The following is a 25758-nucleotide window of genomic DNA, read 5'->3' on the forward strand; positions in this document are numbered from 1 at the left end:
GAGGAATAGTGATCATAAACAGCACTAATAACGGATTCAAACAGCATGCAAGCATTCAACCACTACCACATTATTAGAAAGAGTGAGCGAGACGAATCGAGACGGAGATCAAGTGTCTTAATAAACGGTCATCTGTTGAGGTCACAGGTCAACAGGTCAGTGGGTCAGTAGATCAATCCAGAGCTTACAGGAAGTTTAACTTCTAAAAACAGCTCAAATCAACTCTGAGGATTAGCGTCAGAAGACGCAATATGCATCAGCTCTGTCGAAATCATTTACATTAGTTTTGCTGTATAATTGACACTGATTCAGGGTCTGTCGTAACCGAGGGCAAACACACACCTGCTACTGACACTCAAGGCCAGAATAAGCTCAACGGAGGAATCCGCTCACAGACGCAGCAGCATAGGGGCCATAATTAACAACATTATTACTCAGAGAGAGGGAGGCTGGCGGACTTTACTGTGAGTTTAGACCGCTGTCTGCGTGTGTGTGTGTGTGGCCCAGTTGGCTTGTCCATCTGTTGTTGATTTGACCAGACTGAATTATCTAGCGTGGTAAACCCAGACGGGGAGAGCTCAAGATGGGTTACTTGTGCCCAGATCAGCAGGATTAATCCAGGTTCAGCGCAGCCAGACACACACACGAACATCTAAAACAGTCCTAACCAGCGACGGTGTGAAATGTTTACTATACACTTATGTGGAGCTCAAGAAATGGTCTCTCCATGTAGACAATCTCTCGAGAATTAAAATGGAAGGAATTGTATTTAATTGCGCCTGCCTGATTAGAACTAGTGTAAGACTAAACTCCTCAGTACCAACTAACTAAACAATTTCAGAAGACCCAGAAAAAACTCTATCCTTCTGTATGCATTGCAGGAGATGCAACAAATGCGAAAAGTGCTCTCTGAAGGCAATGTTTCTCTAAAGCCAAGTGTGTTTGGCATTTTATCTCTGCTTTTACATCAAATATTTCTAGCTTCAACAATGAATGGTGTTGTTTTAAACTTCATTTGTATGATGGGAAAACTATATTCACAAAGCAATACATCTTAAATTGAAACCAGACTGCCAGATCAACATCATCACTTCCAAATACTTCTCCATTAAAAACAACGCTCTTACATTACAGAAGATTTTTTATTTAAACTATTCCTCTGTAGTATCTCATTTCTTGTTGTTCTCTAATGTTTAAATGTAATAAAAGTTACGTTTTGCGAATTAAAAAACTATAAAAGTTGGGCTAAAGGTACAGCTGATATAAAGCCGTAATATATTATATTTGTTAAAATAATTGTAAATACAGCATTAAAAAAATTATTGAGAAACTTAACTTTAAAAAAATCAGTAAAATAAACATTTATTCTTCAAATTGCAGCATTGACGAAGGCAAAGTAACGAAACGTTTGTACTTTTTTATCTCCACTTAATAAAATATTTTGGTGCAGACCTTTTTTATAGTTTCAGATTGCAACGTAAAAAAAATTGGTAACACTTTTCAACAAGGTTTATTATTTAACATGAACTGCACTTACAAAGCATTTATATATCTTTTTTAATGTTAATATCAACATTTACTAACACATTATTAAAATCTTGTTAACATTAGTTAATGCACCGTGAAAATGTCAACATGAACAAACCATGAACAGCTGGAATTTTATTAACTAATGTTAACAAAGATTAATGTTAACAGATTAACTAATGCCGGTGTTGTTCATGGTTAGTTCATGTTAACTAATGCATAATGAAACCTTATTGCGAAGTGTTACCAATTTTTTTGGAATAATATAAAACACATTTATTGTCCAAACATAAGACTTTGGCTATTTAAAAAAAAGCCAAATATTGGTCAGTATATCGCATGAACACTATACACCAAAAACTGTAATGCTGCTTCATATGGCAAAATGATAGTTGCCATCATATTATTCATCACTATATTTATAGTTTACATTTTACTGCACTTTCTTATTCTTCTAGTTATTTACCTACAGGAGCTAATCAGTGTATCAGTGTTATTTTAGTATCACTTTTATAGTTATTATTACTGTTTTAAAATATGCCCATTTAAACCTGGTATTAAGATGCGTTTAGTCGATCGGAACACAAACAGACGAGGGACATCTCTTTTGTTCACTTTCGACCACTTCTGTCTTTTGATCTACTGGATGAAATAAGCTCACGACTGAAAAACATAATGAGAGCATCAGCTTTCGTTTCTGCTCTGACAGCCACAAGACCAGCCGAATGCCGAGTGTGTGTTGGAAATCAGGAATGGTGAGAGAACATTGTGCTTGGTACGTTTTTCGTCTCCAGGACCAAATTTGGGTCTTCAATCCCTGGATAACGCATTTCCCATAAAATTAACGCATTCGGTCAGTCGGCGGAGAGCAGATGTGTTTTGTGGCTGTTTGAATGCGTTTCTGACTACCTCTGAAAGTGGTTGAAAATGGACAAGCTCAAAAACGAAAGCTATGCAACCAAACGCTACTTAATACCAGGGCCTTCGGTTTTATTTTGATATTTCCCATTCCATTTAAATGTGAAATGGGTACTAAACACTACAAACAGATAAACCTGAAACAAAAAAAAGTGCAAGACGTCGTGTGATAAGAGCACTTCTGTGACTGACTGTCACACACTCATAACACAAAGCTGCTGGATATTTCATTCACATCTTCAGTCCGTCTCTCAGGGATGGACAGAGTCTGTCCTCCATTTCACATCTCAGTAAATCCATCATGTGACGCTTCAGTGAGTCCTTCCACTCCTGTGAGCCTCTAACACTCACACACTGATGAATTCTGAGCTCATCATACACACACATACCCCCACCTGATGCATACGGCACATTTCACACTTCAAAACGGCAAAAATAAGTAATGTTGCCAAACTACCATTTACTTTTGAACACTTCAGCAAATTCACACAGTTCCAAAAGCCTATAAAACAACATCAAAATACATACAAATGAGAATAACACAAGCAAGGGATTCATCTAGTGGAGTACAATGCAATACAAAGTGTGATCTAGTACTAAACTGGCCAAATCCAATCATTCAAATATTGTCCGACATATCGTGAAAACATGCAAATTATACGTCAACATGAGTGGTTGATGTCTGAGGTCTGAAAACCAGTTCCCACAGCACATCAGTGCAATGCCTAAATCCTAACATTGATAGCAATCAACTATAAACAATGAAAAGCACAGCGCAACAATGCACTTACTAAATCATCTCCAAATGTCTGCTGAACACATCTAGACTGTATAAAACACTATTGGTAGTAAACAATAGTTACAAACAGTCCCAAGCACAACACCTGAATCTAATCAGCATTATAACATGAAAATTAAACAATCTTTCTTTATCTTTAGAATAATTGTGCGCTGATAAATCATTCACAACATGACTGGGAACAGCCATTAAGAAAATAAACAGGATCGTTCTGATTTAGTTGATGGTTTCCATTTCGTCGTAGCAACTTTAAAGGTCCCATTCTTTCCGATTCCATCTCTCAAACTTTAGTTAGTGTGTAATGTTGCTGTTAGAGCATAAATAATACCTGTAAAATTATAAAGCTCAAAGTTCAATGCCAAGCGAGATATTTTATTTAACAGAAGTTCCCTTTCAAAGCCTACAGCGAACGGCCGGTTTGGACTACACCGCTGCACTTCCTGCTTTAATGACGCAACTAAAACCTTTTGTTGACGAACCCTCCGCCCACAAGAACACGCAAACTCGGGGGCGTTGTCCTTTTGCTCTCGCAGGTCGAGAATAGGAAGCGTTGTTTTTGTAGAGTGTGTTTGTCGCCATGCCATTGAAACGCTGTTATTTTCATCCCGGAGTCAAATCACCTTTGTTTGGCCTTCCCACGGACGCTGTCAGAGATCAATGGCTACGGTTAACTCGGTTCCGGAAAATTATAATCACAATTTAAAACTATGTGCAGCACATTTTGCTGAGGACTGTTTCCTCAATCTCAATCAGTTTAATGCCGGATTTGCAGAAAGGTTATTCTTGAAAGATGACGCAGTTCCCTCTTTGTCTGGAGAAGGCGTTGGTTATGGTGGACATCCGGTAAGTGTATTTTATTATTTAAGTCGGTCCGTTTAACAGTATATGTAACTCATGACACAAAGTGCAACGCTGTTTAGCTTTGTTAACTAACGTTAGATGGTAATTGAAACTAATCCGAAAAACTTAGCATATAAAAGTGAAGTAATTCATTCAGACACCATCGATTGTTGGTGTTTGTTATGATCAGTTTGAACTACTGAATAGACAGCTGACCATTCTGAAACATCCAGCAAAAGTCTTTCCTGAGCAGGTTGTAATCGATTCTCTTCGATATTCTCCGGGTCTGATTCCGGCTCAAATTGATAAGGCAATATAGACATTTTTCCAATAACATTGAGTGCGCGTATCTACCATAAGAGGCGGGACCTTTCCGGGCAACGTGTGCTAAGCTGCTGTCCAATCACAGCGCGGGAAGCGCTGGCCTAATCAGAACTCGTTACGTAGTTCTGAAGGAGGGACTTCATAGAACAAGGAAATCATCAGACCGTTTTTAGGACAGAGGAAACAGCGGTATACAGTTAAGTATATTGTGTGAAAAATACTGTTTTTTTACACGCGAAACATGAACTCATGTTATATTACACACTGTAAACATAATCAAAGCTTCGAAAACACGCGAAGAACGGGACCTTTAAACAAATTTACAACACAAAAGACAACACACCAAGAGTTGCATCACAAACCTCTTCAGACTTCCTTCTTCCGTTCCACAATGTGTTAAGTGAACAAAAAGACAATCGAATCTAGAGCTGCACGACTCTTACCTTCTTCATTCGGCCGTTGCGCGTTCCAGTGAAAACCACTGTGTTCCCGCGATAATCGTAAGCAGCGACCGAAGTCATTCCTTCATCTTTGTCTATGAAGAGCGGAACGCCCTCGATAGTGCTGGTGCCCCCTAGAGGCTGGTTAAAATCCTGCCCGCAGAAATTATCGTCGATCTGGAGCGGCTGAAACAGACAAACGCAGTAGAATTAGAGAAGGGACTCCACCAAAAAGGTCAATGGCTGGTTAAGATGGGCCGTCAGGGTGGGTTTTCCTAAAAACAGTCTCAGCGGAAGACTTCTCACACACATCCACACACACACACATATTACATGGATGCCAAAACGGAAAAGCAAGGTCACTGTATTGCAGGAAACCCTGGAAGTGTGATGTGAGGACAACATATTCAGGCTAACATATTTACAATAAAAATAAATGTACTGTACTTGTTATTTTCCATAAGAGAGAGAGAGCGAGAGATCACAGACAGTTGAACATTATGTATCCGAGCCCACAGAATGTGAATGCCATCCATTCACTAAATTCCACACATTTCCCACCCCATATTTTGAAAAGAGTTTGAATAAAAGGTTACATATATGTGGCTAACTTTCCATACTTTACAGCTGTACCATGTTGGGGGGAAAAATAGGCAAAATTTGACACTACTCCCACTCGTGACATTTAAAAAGTCAGAAACATTCAATTGAAATGTTTTCTTTTAGGGTTAGACTTTAGGTTAGGTCTTTACTTTATATATAAACAACAGTCTGTGGTATGTGCTCATTCAGAAAGCTAAGTTAACGTGTGTGTGTGTGTGTGTGTGTGTCCTCTAAAGCCGCACAGTTACACATCAATAACCTTTCTTTCTCTCTGTCTTTTCTCTCTTCACCTCCCCTTCTCTCTTTGTTTTTTCTTTCTGTCTTAATTCATCCAGAAGAGTCTCTACCTCACAGCAGGAAAAAAGGAAACAGAAGAAAAGAAAGAGGAAGGAGTCAGACGGGCATCAATTCACTTAGCAAACTCACTTTCTCCTCTGAGCTAAAAACCTGATGTCAAGCAGTCAGACACTTCAGAGACAGAGAGAGAGAGAGAGAGAGAGAGAGAGAGAGAGAGAGAGAGAGAGAGAGAGAGAGAGAGAGAGAGAGAGAGAGAGAGAGAGAGAGAGAGAGAGATTTATAGCTTTGAAGACATCAAAAGTAATTTAATTCAACATCTTTATGCCATCATGAGCTGAGCTTATTTAAATATCAGTCTTCTTGTGTAGTCTGACTTTTAACTATTAGAATAAAGGCAAATCCCCATGAAAATGCCAGAACCTAAAAACTAGTGGAAATTGGTATTGGATAGGTTTATTTTTTTACTAAGTATGAGACTGTCTTCTCTAAAGAGGTGCACTAACATTCAAAATTTTTTGAAAAGTATTTTTTCCTCACAAAGGCTGCATTTATTTATTTGATCAAAAATACAATAAAACACTAGCCTAGAAATCTAGACGCACCCTAGCGGCAGCAAATCTAATCTGCCCGTGAGTGTCGTCTAGCAACTCTCAATACTCTTCTGAGCTGTATTCGCCTAACTCTTGCCGGGCCAATCACATCGTGTATAGAGTCGGTGGGCGGGGCCATAATGACGACTGCCGAGTTGCGTTTGTGTGCTTCCAGTAAACACAGAAACTGGTGAACGGCGGTCTTTCGAATCAGCTTTGACCACGACTCAGGAAGACTTGGAGTTAAGCTTTTCTCTGAGAAAAGAACAAAGAACGGCACTGAAGTCATTCTTAAGAAGGGAAGATGTGTTCTGAGTTTTGCCGACGGGATACGGTGAATGTTTAATCTGTCAACTGGCTCTGCTTCACCTCCGTTGCTCTGGTTGGTTGTAGCGCTATCCTATCGCGTGCAGAGGGAGTTTGAAAGACAACCGTTTATCCCGCACCTCGAATTTTGAGCTGTCAATGGTGAGTTTCCAGACCAAACATCTTGATGTGGGTCAGGCTTGTCAGGCTAATAAAACAGTTATATTATGAAATATTATTACAATTTCGAATATCTGCTTTCTATGTGAATATATTGTAAAATGTCATTTATTCCTGTGATCAAAGCTGTATTTTCAGCATCATTACTCCAGTCTTCACTCTTCAGTGTCATGATCCTCCAGAAATCATTCTAATATGATAAACATTTACTGCTCAAGAAACAATTATGATCATCGTTGTTTAAAACAGTTGTGCCACTTCAGATTTTTATGGAAACCTTGATTTTACCGTGCATTTGATTTTTTTGAATTCTTTGATGAATAGAAATGTATTTGAAATAGCAATAGCATTATGAATGGATTATTTATAATTTACTGTTGATAATTTAATGTGTCCTTTACTGAATACATTTTTTTCCCGAAAAAATAAAAATCTTACTGATTTCAAACTTTTTTGACTGATAGTGTATGCGATGCCTTAAAATGAAACCTGCCCCAAAGCAGTCATCTCAGGTGTTCATGACACAAAGACCTTATGCTGCCTTCTATGACGCCTTTTGGATTTTGGAACAGAGCTCTAGTGCCGCTGCTATTTCACACTCGATTGACGGCTGATGTGATGCAGTATTCTCTCAATCCTCAAGGGTCACACAGAGAAGATGAGCATTACATTCGCTCAAAAGTATGTGTGCTAAAGTAATTACATTCTCTCACACACAAACACAGTTTCACACTTTACTAGTGAGGTGAAGAACTAATGCAGGACTAAACAGGTTGCAGAAAGAAGACATACCAAACACACACACACACACACACACAAGCATAACGCCACCACAACAATAAGTGTGTGTGTGATGTTTTCAGACTGCTGATTATGTGTCTGCCGAGGGCAGAGGCGAAACCAAACAAAACACACCACATTCCAGAAGGAGAGAGAGAGAGAGAGGCATGTGACTATATATAAATCACATTCTAATCATTTAATGTGTTAAACTAGTTAGATGAAACACTGCCCTGATCTGATCGGTGTGAATCATTCGAGCAGCACCAGATTTTCAACATTCTGTACCGATGAGATTTAAACGGCTGATTTCGGTGTTCCTGTGAGTAAGAATACTTCTTTAAATAGGTTCATGCAGTGTACTTAATCGCTGACGTCAAGCAGGAGGCCAAAAACAACAATAAAAAAATTAAACAATGCCATGACATCAAATTAAGCAATATTTAATCTGGTAAAGATTAAAGAACATTTGTTCGGAAAAACAATATTGATTTTTTTATTTTTTTTTACATGGACTACAAAGACAAGCAGTCACTGATTTCCATTTAGATAACATTTTTCTAACAAGTTGCTTTAAACTAGCATAAAAATCTAATAAAAAGAAAGAAAGGCTCCAAAAAAAACTCCACAACACCCTATAGAGTGTACACGTTTTGGACTTAGGTTGAAATGCTGAAATTAAAAATTGACTCGCAAGGCAATAATGATCTCTATTTAAAAGCAGAACTGAACTCCCTAATCTACTTCACTAATTGGCTAGTTAGTTGTTGGATGACTAGACAACCATCTTGAATGTTCCCTAACTGTTTCACAGTGTGTAAGCACGCTGTCAAGAGTCTATTATAATTCATTTGAGCTCTATAAAACCAGAAAGAAAAAAATCTACGATGCCTAGTGTTAGTGTATATAGACATCACGCATTCAGCCGCTGTTTTGCTTCTCAAAAATGTATTTCGTTCTCTATTAATCCAATCGCTTAGAGCTCTACAGACAGACTTTGAATATAAAGAAAGGGAAAAAGATCAAACCGATTTGGAATGAGTCAGAAAAATAAAAATGGGGATCTTTATCTCTGAGTGCTTGGTTAAATGAAAGCCATTCTTTGCCAATGAAAGCCCCAAGAAAGACAGAGCGAGTGAGACGAACAGAGACGAATGAGGAGAGAGAGATTAAGAGCGAGCGAACGCGAGGACGAAAAGCAAGCCCTGGTCCCAGAGGACCATGATGGCAGAGAAGATGGGATCAAGCTTCGCTAAACGAATTAGAAAGCATGAGCGAGAGAGCAACTCATGAAATTTACTCAACTCCCCTAATGATGTTCCTGTCTGACTGAATAATGGAAGCACTTGGGAGAAAGACAGTGAGAGAGAACGGACGCAAAAGGAAACAGGAGGTGGGTGACAGGAAGAGTGCTTGTGATATTTATATTCTACAACATTTTAATGAAGTTAGACTATTAGACACAAGCTAATAGTGTAGTCGAGGTTCTTGACAATAGTTGTACTGTAGTCTTATCTAGTGTTGTCCTTAAATTTGCATCCCAGCCCAATACATCTAATATAGAGCAGTTTTTCTCAACTCCAGTAAGGAATGTTTTAGATGTCTCCATATTCAACACACCAAGAAGCTAATAAGTTAAATTTAGGTAGTGCTATCTAAAACACTAGTAGGTGGGTCTCCAGGACTGGAGTTGAGGACTTTACTAGGCCACTCCCCAACGTTCCCAGTTGTCCTACCCTAACGACCCTAGTCGTTAGTACAATTTCTCCACTTATATCTAATCACAATCACCCTTGCACCAAGATAATGGAAGCTGAACTTTAGCAGAGGACATTACTGAAGCACACCCATTCATCCAACCCAACAAATCAATCGTCACAGCCATGCAGTGTGTCTTAATGGCCTGCCATCAGAGACTTACCGAGTTGATGCATGGTAGCTCCTTGTTGAGTAGCCAGGGCAAAGACAGCCTGCCCTCTCCTCTATAGCATGATTGAATCCTTTCCTTGATCTTCTCCTTGATTCGGGTTAGTGTGAACAGGCAGAGCGCGGTCTCTTTTGGGGGTTTGGCCCGGTTCTTCTGGCCTTGGGAGAAGACTGTAAACAATATGTCCTCTTGTTCAGACACTCCCAAAGAGTTTGCAAGTTGCCTTCCGGGTTTGCTTAAGTAGGCATCCTGAATCAGACGATATTCAACACCATCTTTGGTGCATCCGATTGGGAACTCCACGTAGGAATAAAACCTGGGATCATCGATACAGAGTCGGACAATCTTAGAGGTGAAGAATTGTTCTCCGCTGGCATCAGGAGAAGTTAGTTGGGTATCCAGCTGCAAGGTCAAGTAGTAGACAAACTGTTCACTGCTAAAGCTGTATATGTAGTAGATGTCAAATGCGGGGAATTTGGACAGTGTATCCGAAGGGATCTTCAGCTGGGACGAGACAAACTCGTCCTGGTGGACAAAGCTGAACATGTCAGCATCCTCCTCATTGGCCATCAACTTACGGCTGGAAAGTGTTGGGAAGTACTCCGATTTCCCATCAATGGGGGTCCCAATGAAAAGCTTGCTGATATGACCCTCAGAGATGATAACGCCGGACATGGTTCCTGACTCAGTGACGCTGGAGAGGTAGTGTTCCTTCCGGTGTTGTGGCTCGCCAAGCTTGAAAAGGTTATCCAGGCGCAGAAACTGACAGATGCCTTGTGAGAGGCTTCCACAAGCAATGAGTCGGTTTTGGGGATAGTCTATTAGCAGCAGCTTGTTCACATTATTATTTGGGGAAAGGTCATGGGGGCATAACTGTACACTCGGAGGTGGATAGCATTTCTCGTTGTCTACTGACGGACCCGTCTCATGACTCCTCAACTTGGTCAAGTTGCTAGAGAGCTTGTAGATCCAGTTTACTGCACCAACATACACATCTCCTGTCTTGTTATGGATGGCTAAATGCGTCAGACCCCAGTCATGGGGCAAGAAGGACTTAAATGGCTCTGGTGCTCCTTCAGAAAGGTAAGGGGAAATGCAGATAGTCAGCAGCCCAAGGAGCATTACCATCCTTGGGCTAATAATGCATTGCGGCCCCTGCTGAGGCCACATATCTGCGCTGGTCCTCGCAAGTGAAGGATGAGGTGGTCCACGCTATAAGTCCTCAATCTTTTAAACCCACTCAATAAATAAGAAAGGGAGGCAGCACAAGCCTAGTCGATTCCACACTTCCTTGACTTCTCACACAACAGTCATCCACTCCAACATCCACCTCAATTCCTCGTCCGGGGCTCCTGCAGGGTAAAAAACACATTATGAGTACAAATGAAACATATCTAATTCATTATGCATTATTTCTCAAAGTCAAACAGTGGGGAAAGAGTCGAGACAATATCAAGTTCGGAACAAATCATTTAGAACCGCGTGGCCAAATGAGGCGAACCGTGTCAACTTTTAATTACCAAGACTGATAGCTCCGAGGGTGAAGATGGATTGGAGATGCACTGTAAACAAACTCTTCACTAAACAACACCACAGCTGCAGAGTTGGACCCGCTTCAGTACAGGCATAAGACATCCATCATCACAAAGTCTATGACAGCAGCTTTGTGAAGATCAAGTATGCAAGTACATAACAGAGTAGCTTAAAAAGGGCCCTGAAAACAAGTCTGAGGTCTGAGATGCTTGAAGTTGTTCTGAACATTACAAGGGCAAGAAAATTACAGTCCTGTTTCAAGTAAACTTTAAATAATTCATACAACTTTTCTTTTTCTAATTCACACTTTGAGAAAACCAATTGCAAAACTATTTCTAAACAAGTTCCACAATGCTTGATTCATCTATGCATTATAGTGATTACTACACTCTAAAAACTAATACTATGATTTACTCAATTTTTTTGGTGAAACATTTTTACACTAAAAAACTTGAGTAAATTTTAAAGCAGTGAAATCAATTATAGACACCATATGAACTGAGTAAATGTAAGTAAAAAAATTAAGTAGATCTGAGTAACTGCATTTGTTACATTAACAAATTCAATTGAGTAGAAAAAATTGGGTAAAAAGCATTTTAAAAACCAATATTTATGACTAATATGAACTGTTTTTATTTATGAGTATTACTAACTTGTATAGTATAACTTTAATTTCCTCTAAACCTTTGTAAAATACTCCACAGTCCACACAAACACACTTATACATGACATGGCCTTTATTGTCGACGAGTACAGCAATAATGTTACAGCATATATTAGGCTACTGTTTTGACATGTAAAGAATAACAGTTATTTTACAACATTTAAACTCATGTAACAAACATTTTAGAAGTAAAAATTAAACATTTAAAAGTAATTCAAGTGTAATCAACCGGTCTGTTATCCCATTTCCACCGTATCAGCGCTGTTTCTCGAGCCTGAGATGGACTAACGTTAGCGGTCTGCTGGTGGACTTTGAACTTGAGACCGCTGTCCTGCGTTTCATTTGTAGCTGAAAGATGCTGCGAGGCGCCAGACTCCATAACCTGACAATAAACAAACAGTGCCCAGTTTTAATAAGATTTTATCATCCAAATTCATTATATTCATTATCTTCACGAATAAAGTTGTGTGTTTTGAGCCACACAGCAGGCGTTTCAAAGACCAACACCACACGTTAACTTAAGGTGACTCACACTGTCCCTGTATGTTGTTTTGAATTAAATAAAATGCCTTTTAGCACAGTAATGATTATATAGATTTAAAAAAAAAAAACATACAAACCTGAATTTCACAGAGGAAATGCCCCAATTCTGCACGCTGAGAAGAAGAAACTGCTCTGGTGACTGAGGAGAATTCAAATATCCGCACTCACTCAACCGTCGAGCTGTCGTCACGTCAGAGGGTGGGGGAGGGGTGCATTGTTTTAATCGAGTAAACTTACTCAATTTCTTCAGTGTGTGTTAAATATTAATAATCTTGATTTTAATTAAGTAATATTTGTGGTTCTTGAAACAGATCGGTTTAATTTTCCATTCTCAAATATTTTGAAATAAATTTCACAAATGTATTAAGTATATTTAAAATAAATAATTGGTTATTTGAATACTAAATTATTTTAGTGAAAAAAACTTAAATATAACTATAAATTTTAGACAAAATTAACTGTTGGATTTTTAGTCAATTATTTTGGTATGTTTAACTAAAACCATCAAGTAAATGATATTGAGAGATTTTATTAAGTTAATAAAGTTAATTATTACTGTGATATTTACTAAGCCACTGAATTATTTTTTAGAGTGTATATATGCACCATGATTATGTATAGGGATGTACCAAAATCAAAAATCTTGGCCGAAACCGAAAAAGAGGAAACCAAGGAAGAAAGTATGCCAATTATCAGTACCATTGCATTTATGGCTATGACTGTGTACTAACTTTGCTAAAATTAAGGCATTGCAATTGCATAAAATAATATTAAAGTTTCAAATAATAAATAATTTACAAATTATGCAAATATTTATTTAGCACATTGCAACAATGCAAAAATAAAATGTGTAACGACCTCACTCGTGTACATTAAATAATAATGTACAGGCCTACTGGCCTGCAGAAAGGTTTTAAAATTAAATGTCCTCTCATAAAAACAAAGTGCATTTAGGTCAAGTGCATTTCAATTTTTTCTCAGTACGTCTAACATTACTTTTCAGGTACAGAAATTGAATAAAGTAATCAAATGTAAAATAACTGTTTAAATTAAAGATGAATCCTTATTAAACTTACAAAAGCTATTCATTCAAGAGCAGTGCTTATCTTTTGTTTGACATTAAACAGAGTAAAGGTTACTGCCCCTTTAAGACCTAATGCAGGGAAATGCTGTATACAGTTCACTTAAGGCATACACAGACCATGTCTGCTTGGATACTCATCAAGATGGACATGTTGACATTCTTTTCTGTGTGAGTTTAAGTGCAAGACTTGAAAGACAACTCATTATTTGCGCGCTGTGAGGCAAGTGCGTACTCTCAGATGAGTGCACAGAGACAAATTTTTCCATTCACATCTTCTGGCTCTACACCCAGGTGATGACGGCGGAAATGACTGGTCATATTCACACATCATATTGACACAAAAAGAGGCCATTGTTGTTGTAACGTATCACTGATGAGCCAGCACGTGTATCCATCGACAGAAACAAAGTATTATTTTCAAGTTACAACCCATATTATATTATAGATGCATCATCAGATGTGAGATGAACCACATACGTCCACACCGCAGACATGTTGCTTTAGACGAGCACGTGCAGGTCGCGGTTTCTGTTTGCGTCATCACAACATTTCGGCCGTATTGTTTCGTGATGAAAGTCTTTCAGCCGAAAATTGAGAATGCACTTTTGGGCCATTTTCGGGCAAAAATATTCGTTGGCCGAATATTCCCTGCATCCCTAATTATTTAATCCAAAATTATTTTGTAACGTGACAGATATATTGAGTAAACTGCTCTAATAAACATGCTATACAACAATTATTTGTATTAACTGGGCCCTAAGTTTAGATCACGGTTCCGCAAACCAAGCTCTGGTTCAGCTCACCCCAATCAAAGACACCAGAACAAGCCAATTGAAGTCTTCAGAGTTACTAGAACAGTACAGGACGGTGTGTTTGATCAGGGTTTGAGCTAAACTCTGCAGGGCACTGGCTTCAAATCCACCATCATTTACAAATGAACAAATCCAACACTAATTTTACGGTGAATAAAGATCTGGACTGGAAAGTCAAAGGGTGGCCATGAAACCACAGTTACAGGAACACAGGGTTACAGGAACTACACCTGTAGTTTTTTGGATAAAAAGCACTCCATACAAAAATACAACCCAATTAATTGTTAGGAAAACAAATTGCAATAGTGCTGATGACAGAAAATAAATCCAAATCTGAGTTCACCATTACCACTGGAAAAAACTAGGAGAAGGAATGACAAAAACAGGAAAATCTCAGCAACAGGAGAAAGCCGGAGGCAAGCGAAAACTGTGAAAGATAAAGGAAATAAAAAGAGGAGATAGGGCAGAAGAAAAATAGGAGGAATGTTTTCCTTTCTCAATCCTTTTCTTTGCCTATTTCTTATCTCCATTGCTTTTTTCCTGTTCTGGTGGCTGTGGCCCTTCTTATCTGTCCATCATTCCCCAAGGACGAGATGATGGGAAGTGGCGTCATTCAGCAGATCTCCAGAAACGTGCGCAAAAATGGACCAGAGAAGGGAAATTATTCCTGTCTGTCTGCAGAGGACCAACCAACTGAACCTCAAGCTCAAATTCAATTTCAGAGATCAGCTACTATCATACTTTATACAGGGAATTTGAATTAGGCTACTTTCTTATTTTTCTACTTTGTTATTTTCCTTACAATTAGTAACCATAGCATTACTGGTGTAACCAAAAATGTTCATTGTTAGTACTGTCAAACCACAGTACAGTAATATAGTTCTCCTTCAAACAGCATAAAGACGCTTTCAGAATCTGTTATGATAGTAGTGGCTAATAGCTAGTGGTTATTTTATCACTGTATTCATACATTTTATAGGAAGCCATAAAATGTAGAGCCAGTTGGCTCTTTAACACTAACAAAATGTACCATAGTATATCATATTACCATGTTTTTGGACATAATCCATAGTTGCATTGTGTATTTGTTTAAGCACCACAATATATGGTAACCATTCAGTACTATACAATTATTACCAAAATTTTACTACAGTGCCACCACTGTACTGTAAGGGAAGTCATACGATGTCTCTTTTGAATTACTGTGTGTGCATTTGCATGCAAAACAGAGTAAAAGAATAGAAAAATAGAAAGAGGCAGAAACCTGCACTAGATTCCCAACCTCATTTCTCTTCATTTAAGCGGATCGGTCGTGACAGAGTTGACTGTAAATATCAAACCAAATGGCATCTGTGTGTCCTCAGACTGTTATCAGGCATTGGAATGGTTAAAATTATCTACACAGAAGTATTTGTTGTGAGTTTAGAGATAAAGTGTAAGAATGAAAAAGATGTATACCAGAATGCCTCATAAATGTCTGACAACTTAAGGGAATTATCAATCTCATCAAGAGATGAAAGAAATTCTTGCCTAACATCCCTGAATGCCTTCTTTCATCTTACGTTCTCATCTTCCACTTTTAAATTCACCAATTTCCCATGAGTACCTGCACTTCAGACGATCAGAAAGTGCATAAATGACACCAATCAATGAATGTGCAAGTGTCTGAATCAGCCGCTGAATAATTATCTGTCTGTGCAAGCTGCTGCTATCATAGATGTTCTTGTTTATAGATCTCACATATCTCAGACTAGCTCAATATTATCAGTGGCATCTGTTTCTACTTGTGTCAGTCAAATGAGCCGCTTGCACACATCCTCCCTGAAAACCGCAGACTATTGTGCAAACACATAACCCTAGAACCTGCATGTACCGGCACATCTACCACAAGCTTTATTTACTTACAAGTAGGACTGCTTGATATTGAAGAAAACTGTGAAGTGATAACTTGTTCAATCAAATGTAAAATAAATAAATAAAACTGCTTAGTCTTCAATGTTCAGACAAGAGCAGTGAGTGATTTTCTCTTTGTCTTTTGTTGTTTGATTAACAATAATGACAGATAGCAGCAGCTTTATAAGGCTGCTGTCACTTTAAGAGCTAAAGCACTGATCCAATACACTGTTACACGTCACACCAAAAATGAACATTATCTCAATGTACTCACCCTCAAGCCATCCTAGTTGTATATGAGATTCTTTCACACAAATACAATCAAGGTTATACAACTAAATTCGGGATTGAATGCTGTCTGAGAGGTGTGTGGAAGATCTTTGCACTTAACTCTATTTAAAGGGATAGTTCACTTTAAAATGAAAATTGTGTCATCCTTTACTTACCCTCAAGTTGTTTTAAACCTATATGAAATTTCTTTTTTTTTCAGCTGAACACAAGGAAAGATAGTTTGAAGAATGTCAGTAACCAAACAGTTAACTAGAGCCATTGACTTCCATAGTATTTTTTTTCCTACTTTAGTCAATGGCTCCAGTTAACTGTTTGGTTACTGACATTCTTCAAAATATCTTCTCTTGTGTTCAGCTGAAGAAAGAAACTCATACAGGTTTAAAACAACTTGAGGGTGAGTAAAGGATGACAGAACTGTCATTTTAAAGTGAACTATCCCTGTAACTGCATGCATAGTACCACACGTTTGTAACATCATGTCATGTGTCCAGTCTACTCTCTGCTATCTGCGTCAAGCTTAAATTAACATTACGTAACTTTTTTTAAGTATTAAAATTATTCAGTTAATCATAAGCCACTGCTATACGCGTATCACAATATTTTAATGATTTGGATATATTGTGCAGCTCTATCTACAAGCACCCAATAACAATATGCAGATTTTTTTAAATGTTTTATTAAATGAACATAATTACATAAATGAAAAACAGCATGAAAATACAATGCACTGCAAAAACATCTTAATTTTCTTTAAGCAAAATATAAAATACAAAAACCTTTCACCCCTAGAAACCGCCACACACAAGCGAAACAACCGCTGTGACTGGAGCACATTCGGCATGAACACGAGACGGAGTTAATATGGAAGTCAATTCATTCCCCATTTTTCCCACAGCTGCCCGAGGACACGTTATTCTGCGAGTCTTCTCACAACCCTTCTGCTTTAGAAAACAGAGCATAAATCCACATACACACACTGCGGACAGACCTCTAAACCCGTCTCCTCAGATAATGGCGAGTGGTGGCAGGCCGCCGGCTGATTTATTACTTGTGGCATATCAATTACAGAACTCGCCTCTCAGATGGAGCGAGAATACACACCGAAAGAGATGCTGCTCACGTGTATAAAGCACACACAAAAGCAATATACTCATATAAACAAGTAGTCTCGGGTAGAAAGAAAACAGAAAAACTATAAAGAATACTTTTTTAAAAAGACTATACACTCTTAGAAAAAAGGGTTTGTTGGGGTTCCATATAGAACCACAGGGTTCTTTACTCAACTTATGCTAAAAGGTTCTATAAATGACAAGAAAGAACACTTTTGTCACAAAGGTCCTTTGGGCTATTATCCATTCATATTAGGGGTGTCCATGGTTAACCGATTGACCGATTAACCGTTAAAAATTGCGTAACCGAGTGAAACATTTTGCTTGGTTAAGTGGCGTCAATGACGTGCCTTGAATTTAGTTGTAATAAATGTTTGCACCCCTATAGACCGCCAGAGCGCTCCCAGACATTTGTAGTATCCATAGGGTTAGGGTAGTATCCACAAGAAGAAGTCATCACCAGCTTTCTAAGCGGGCAAAGAAAGCGTGGGAGCACTTTAAAAATGAGAGTGACGGGGCGAAATGCAAGTATTGCAATGCAGTGCTTACCGCATTTTTCAGGCTATAAGTTGCTCCGGAGTATGAGTCGCATCAGTCAAAATATGCGTCATGAAAAGGAAAATAACATACGTCGCACTGGACTAAAAGTCGCATTAGGGCAGAAGCAGAGCGGGAGCCGCGCGCGCTGTGCATAACGGATCAGAAGAAAGAAAGTTTGAAGTGAGAAACTTGTGAATGACTAGAGAAAAGCAGACGTTACTTTAACTGTAATGAAGAAAACAAAAAAGCTGATCGCGGACTGAAAGCAAGATGGCCAGAGCTGAAGGGACGAGTCCACAGATGCTTGAACTCTCTGCCGGGAGAGGCTCAGCCGCGCGAGTCAAACGCTGAGTCTGTGTGAATCATTCTCGGCTGCATATTTTACTAACGTTACATGCTCTAATCGTGCAGGCGCCCTCGCGGCCACTCGCATTGCTCGTGAACTGGAGCGCATCTCATCCTAATTTAACGAAACTCAGCGTACGCCTCGCAGACATGAAATAGATCTTTAGAAACTTGAAATGTCTTTTAACAATTTAAAACGAAAAGAAATAGGCTACTCTCTGATTGTGTAATCCATGATGTGCATTTCTCTCTATAGGCGCGTTCACTACGGAGATGGTGGTCGTCAAATTAATAAACTAAAAATAACCCTGACGCACACTATGGTTAACCGAGTATTAACCGCTAAGGGCCTCGGTTAACGGTTAATGAAAAACTTGAAAACGTGCAGCCCTAATTCATATATAAGATTATTGTGCAACATTTTGTAGTTGTAATTAAATTATTGTTTATTAAACTGTTGTAGTGACTTAATATAATCATGCTGATTTTTGGAGGAGAAAAACTAAAATCACTCTGCGTGATATTGATTAACTACATATAATGAGAAATATATACATTTTCTAACCCCCATATCTTGAATTTTGTGATCATTCACGTGCATTCATTTGAATACACTGAATAATGCAGTGAAATGTTTGTCAATAATATGAAATATTTAATCCGGAAAGGACAAAACAAATGATAATGAATGAATCCCTAAAAGGTTCCACCTTTTACCTGGTTACAAAGAACCCTCAAGTGTTCTTTTGAATGAACCCTTAAAAAGGATTCTATACGGGTTCCAAATACGTAACACCTGATAGAACTTCTTCTAAGAGTGTACAATAAGCATTCCGCACACAATATACATTCCCGAAATATGTTCTGTATTTGCCAAGTGTGCAGAACAGAGCACATTGCGGATTCTGAATCCCACAATGCAACGTGCTAGACATGACTTTGCAGTGTGACAAACTAACTGGACGGCACTTGCTGTTTTAAACAACTAAGTATACAAAATGCTGTTTAGGATTAAATGCAAAAGGCCTATATAATATTTGGGTAATTCAGGAACACAGATGAACACACAATTTCATCTCTGAAATTGAATTTGAGCTTGAGGTTCAGTTGGTTGGTCCTCTGCAGACAAGACAAGTTTCAGGAGATCTGCTGAATGACACCACTTCATTCACTTTTAACTGCTTAAATAATGACATTTCTGCCCTTTTAAACTGCGCGATGTAGGATGGGAAGGCAAACACGAGTTCACAGGAAGTGGCCAGTCAGCAATGACACGGTCATTTCACATCTCATTATCCCACTAATTAAACACCGTAAGCCTCAGACAAACGACTGCATGCTAAACTCAACATGTGTGTTTATCCATCAGTACACAGATGATACAGTGCTGGCCAGCGCACGGAGGAGTAAGAATATATTAACGCACATGATAATCCAACACTGTATGCATAATATTTACCATAGTTTCCCCCAATAATACCACAGTTAATTACTACAGTAAAATCATAATAAATTAAAATGATTTTCTTCAAACATTGCAAGTTACTTTAGAATCTAAAACCATACAAGCACTGTTTTACTGTAGTTATAGCTGAAGAAATGCAGGGGAATAAACAGATGTTGTTTCCACTCATCCCTTTAATGCCTAACCCAGTCCAGCCCTCTTACCCCCCATTGAGGAGTAAAGTCCCCCCGCGTCTCCTGCTCTAAAGCTTTCAGAAATGTGTATTTGACCCGCGCGCATGTCAAGATTACTGCACTCATGTGGCAAAGCAAACAGACATGTAGAGAGATATCTACCACAACACATTTATAATAAAACATCTATACCTATAAAACTATTACATGATCCCATTATCTGATCTAAACCACCCAGCAACCGCTCACAACACCCTAGCAACCAAACAAAACACTGCAGCAACAAAATGAATGAAAACATTCAGTCGTAAAATGAAAATAAAAGTTGAAAGAAAGTTTGGCAGAGGTCTGACATCTGAAGATTTTATCAGATCATCTTACCACTGATTTTAGTCATGACCCCCCCCCCCCCCCCCCACACACACACACACACAAACACCCATTTAAAAAAAAAGTATTTGTTTAAAAGTTATAAGCCATGAACCAAGCCAACAAGCTATGAGGCGAATCTGAACATTACAAACATTGGCTTGAAGCAAAAGGTTGACAAAAAGACAAAAGGTACAGGACTGTGAACTTAAAGGCTTTAGTCATGGAACAAACTTCAATCCCATGAAGCACTGTCTGTGAATGACAATTCAATGAAAAAAAATCAGGAAAAGTATAGTAGTTTGTGTAGGAAATACTGACTCCAGGGTTGCCAGGATTGCCTAACAAAACCAGCCCAAGTTCCTTTGAAAACCTGCTGAATCACGGCAGAAACTACCCCAATCGTGTTGGCCACTGACTGGGAGAGGATGGGGCTAAATTGTCCTTTTGGTGCAATTTGCGCGTCTCCGTTCTGATTGGTGGAGATTTCTTTTCAGAATCAAGTGTAATGTAGTTTTCTCCAGGAATTCCGCAGTTAAACAATTATCCGAAAACACTGGCTGATGGCTTCAACAGAAGCACATATGATTGATTAACAACCACTTAGCCCACAGTAGGTCTTAAAAGGTTTATAAGTTATCAAAAATCAATTCCCCTTTGGAGAAAAGGAATGGCATTTTGGCTTCCAGAACCCCACTGTCGTGATCTATAGCCGTGTTGCCACTGAAAGGCCAAAAGTGAGCATGCTAGTGTGTGCCAGATGAATTTATATATTTATATTTTATATATTATCAATTTTGAATAGACTTAAAAAGTCTTAATGGAGGTGGTTAGTGCACTAATGTTAATTAGGGGTGGGTGATACACTGGTAGACATGATTAACCAGTAAAAATGTGTCAACCAGTACAGATTTTTGGACGATCATCTCTATCACGGTTACGCTGCTGTGTCACGAAAGGGTATCATTTGCATGTGTTTTTACGTATTGAATTTTCAAAATTTACGGCCACCTAATCGGGCTTGAACTGGTACACATACTTATGTGTCAAAATGACCATGTCTTTTCAAGTAAAAGACAAACAGTGTAGAAAGAAAATGCGCAAGTATATTGGATCAATGCAGGCGTTCTTAAAGTGACAGTATCCAAAGGTACCTGCTTTCATTATTAATGCTAATCAAGCCACAGGAGAAAATCCCTCAATGCTCTTGACTGAATCACTTTTGTAACTTTAATATGAATAAATGTGTATCTAATTTAAACGGTAAAGACTATGCATAGTTTATTTGATTATACATGCAGTATTTCTAGTGCTTGAAGTTTTTCAGGTCTATTTCGTTTGTGTCTGTTCTATTGTACTTTGTTTTCTTTATCAGCTTACTTGTCTTCTTCGGTAAGCTTGTTAGTTTTTTAGGAAAGTATTCGCTTTTTTTTTTAATTATTAAACTTAAAATAGTAATAATAAATTGAGATCATAAAATCTTTATTTCAAGTGAAAATAACTATTATGTATATTGTGAAATAAAATAAAAGATTTTGGCCCACCACCCTTCCTGTCATCACAAATAAATGGAAGCTGGTGCAACTGAATGAGTGTGTGACCTTCAAACTTTCACTGTTTTGGTAAACAGACATGGCACTGTGAAAGTGAGTGTTTGCTGAACATCCCACATCCTCTGTTTAATATTGGACTTCATGCAAGTCCTTCACAGCTGAGTGGTTTGTCTAGGACTGTGAACCGACAGCGTTCATGGACATTCATTAATATCATCAACCTTCAGACCATGAAAGAGAAAACCAGTTTTGTCTCAAATTACTTCAAAACAAGCCAAGATGACCAAAAACCTTCCATTACATCACCTAGCTATTGGGATTACGAGAGTGTTACCCAGAATCCCCTGTGCTGATGACTTGTGCTGCGGTTTGCTGCGAGGGTTCAGTCTATTAAACACTCCAAAGGAAAAGAGAGGAACCGGAGAACGAGTGAACGCTGTCTGTCCTTCTCTCTTTCCTGCCGTCTTTCCCCTTACCTGCTTTTCACGTGGTCAGTGATGCATAAGATATTGTATTGCACGTACAGCTGTGTGTGTTTAGAGATAAAAACACAAGATAGCTCACAGTTGTTATTTAAATCAAGCTGGTTCGTCACCTTCCACGACAGCGGAGGAATGAGACAGGAAGAAACACATCTGAGCACTCAAGCTTAGAACAGCGTGATGATGTGCATACACACGCGTGCCTATTTGCATACATGCATATGCATGACAGAGAGAACCTCTGATAAACTAGTAAAACAGGCGTAACGTTGCCTTGACTCACACATCTCTCTCTCGGAGCGGCACAGACCTTGTCGCGATTATTACATCATATCCATTGCGCTTTTTGCCAATGACTGATTATGGTGCACTTTAAATTCCAGTCACATGCTGTTATGCAAATAAGGAAATTAAGTGAATTTAGAAACGCATACATTGTTTTTTTGAGTACAGCAGTGCATTGTGGGAGTGATTCAAATGAACTCGGATGCATGAAGAGCAGGTGAACATCTCCTGCACAACTATCAAACAAACTGACTATACTATAAAAAGTTAACTCATAGAAAATGAACGATTTCCAGTGGTTTCCTGTCTCTCTCTCTCTGCACTAGAGAACAGTTTCAGAATAGTGGCATTTTCCATTCCGATTTGTTTTCCTGCCGTCTCAACTCTCATTTTGTGACCTTTACAGACAGATAATTCTATTCTGTCTTGCGTCTCATTTGCTCTGTGTGTGTGTGTGTGTGTGTGTGTGTGTGTGTGTCAACACGATTACTGTGAGCTAATGAATGATGCGTGTGAGCGCTCTGGACTCCCTCCTCTCTGTTTAGCATTCTCATTATCAGAAAGGCTACATTTGCATCTTAAACACAAATTTATAACTGTTGCAAATTGAATTGCAGATTTGTGCCCCTGCACACACACACAGAGAGAGAGAGAGAGAGAGAGAGAGAGAGAGAGAGAGAGAGAGAGAGAGAGAGAGAGAGAGAGAGAGAGAGAGAGAGAGAGAGAGAGAGAGAGAGAGAGAGAGAGAGAGAGAGAGAGAGAGAGAGAGAGAGAGAGAGAGAGGGGGAATGAAACAGGTGCTGATTGTGATATCAGGGAAAGGTGATGTCACACATTTAGATGCTTGCAAACTTTAATAATAGAAAATTAAGATTATGAAGTCGAAAAGAAATTGGTATTATTATGAACACCTGAATTCACACAAATGCAGTTGTCTTAAAGAACTCAATGAAAGAAGTCTATGAAAATGTACATTCTTAAAAAAAGATGCAGTGATGCCATTTAGAACCATTCTTGGTTCCACAAAGAACTCTTTTCTCTTAGTGTGTGTGAAGACCATTGTGACCCTGGACCACAAAACCAGTCATAAGTCTCACGGGTATATTTGTGGCAATGGGTTAAAATTATCTTTTTTAATGCAAAAAATCAGTAAAGATCATGTTCCATGAATATATTTAGTAAATTATTAATACAAATGTATTATGAGTAGTAATATGAATTGCTAAGGACTTTATTTGGACAACTTCAAAGGCAATTTTCTTAATATTTAGATTTATGCACACCCTCAGATTCCAGATTTTCAAATAGTATCTCGACCAAATACTCTCCTATCATAAACATTTAGATTTCAAAAATGTGACCCTTATGACTGGTTTTGTGGTCCAGAGTCCTTTTTTCACTATGAAGAATATTTTTGCGCAATAGAAAAGTACCATCATAGAAGCCATCAATGCCAATAAATAACCTTTATCTTGTATTAATTGTACTATTGTATTAAACATGACACTAAAAGTATATTTCTGGAAAAGTACTATGATCATTTGCATTTTGGATGTTAGAATGACGACACATACTTTAATATTTTATGTTAGTTTAATCACATCGTGAACACTCAAAGAGGCAATTGACTTGACAAGAAATGCTAAACCGTGAGAAAGAGTGTCTGTATCCCATATATCTGTGCAGTTCATCAAACTTCAACCTGAAGCTCAACAAGAGACAATAAACCAACCGGTTCATAAACCTCCAAACAGTGACCAAACCAGACAGACTAGCTCCACTTCTTTACCGCTAACACACACACACACACACACACACACACACACACACACACGTTTTGTCCTCTCAAACCTCAACATTTACATAAGATACAGGTAACTTGTGTAAACATACACATCTTAAACTTCTAACTCAAACAACTTCTAACTGAATTTAAACAACGTTTTGTTTGTTTTAAGAGTAGCTTACTATTATCTATTCAACTACTAACAAAAAGTGGCTTAGTAAATATCTCAAACTAGGGTGTCATTATTAAACTTAAAGGATCATCTGAAGGATCATGTGACACTGAAGACTGGAGTAATGATGCTGAAAATTCAGCTTTGATCAAAGCCATAAATGACTAACATATATTCACATAGCAATCATTTATTTTAAATTGTAATAATATTTCACAATATTACAGATTTTTTGATCAACTAAATGCAGCATTTTTAGGCAGGGTAAACCCATGCTGATCTGCCGGCGATTAGAATTCACCCGGCAACTCGGTCTGGAAACTCGTACATTCATTTCTTCTGCTTCTTACACTTTTGTGGGAACCAATCACAGACTGGCTTATCCAGCTGGCGCGCTATTGGTGGGTTTAACACGATGACAGATAGAGAAGAGATGGGTCGTCGTCTGTTGATCACGCCTCTTGTGGTCTGATTGGTTGAAGGACTATCCAATTGCGTACAGAGTCATTTGAATTATGCTCGTTGATCACGCCTCTTGTGCAGTAGAAAATACAGAGCAGACTCCCCAGACCAATGTTCAATCTTAAATCGAGCTTGGTCTGATGATAGCCAGAAAACAGCCTTTAGTGAGCTTGCATTCAAAATCTTACAGACTACAAACGTTATGATAAAAAAAAGCCTATATTTTAACCAAGATCTATTTCATGACTGATTTGATCAGACTGCTAAGAGTTACGATTCACAGGATTGGATTAAAAATACAAAACATGTTATTTCCAAGATGAAAACGCCATCTTGGAAATCCAAAAATCAGGCACATCAAATCTGATCTTACTGAGAGGACAATCAAACGTTGTTCAATCACTTAGAAAACAAATCTGATTATACAAGAACACAACGCAAAATGGTATTCAAACAGAGTGAAACTTGATTTTATCCATCGGAATGTGACTGGATCATAATATTTTTGCTTAACAATTCTTCACCCAGAAGAATGCCTTGGTAATTTTCTGATCGATTTTGTTCCTCAATAACCCTTCTTTCCTCTCATACAATCTCTTTCTGCTGAAATCATTCAATCAGACGCATTTATGATCAGTTTGCAGCATGTCTTGTTCTTCCACGAGC

General features: G+C 38.4%; 1 protein-coding gene across 1 annotated transcript in view; it reads right to left on the minus strand.

The window, feature by feature from the left end:
* The window catches only part of plxna1b (plexin A1b), a 150535-nt gene that overhangs the window by 99463 nt on the left and 25314 nt on the right, over positions 1-25758 (minus strand). Inside the window, exons 2-3 of the mRNA XM_067458837.1 lie at positions 9526-10883; positions 4852-5034 (exon numbers count right to left, since the gene is read on the minus strand). Coding sequence (XP_067314938.1) covers positions 4852-5034; positions 9526-10701 — 1359 coding nt within the window. The 5' untranslated portion in view covers positions 10702-10883. The remainder of the gene's footprint in view (positions 1-4851; positions 5035-9525; positions 10884-25758) is intronic.

Source organism: Pseudorasbora parva, chromosome 12 (genome assembly GCF_024679245.1).
Source record: "Pseudorasbora parva isolate DD20220531a chromosome 12, ASM2467924v1, whole genome shotgun sequence".
In the NCBI taxonomy this organism is placed as follows: domain Eukaryota; kingdom Metazoa; phylum Chordata; class Actinopteri; order Cypriniformes; family Gobionidae; genus Pseudorasbora; species Pseudorasbora parva.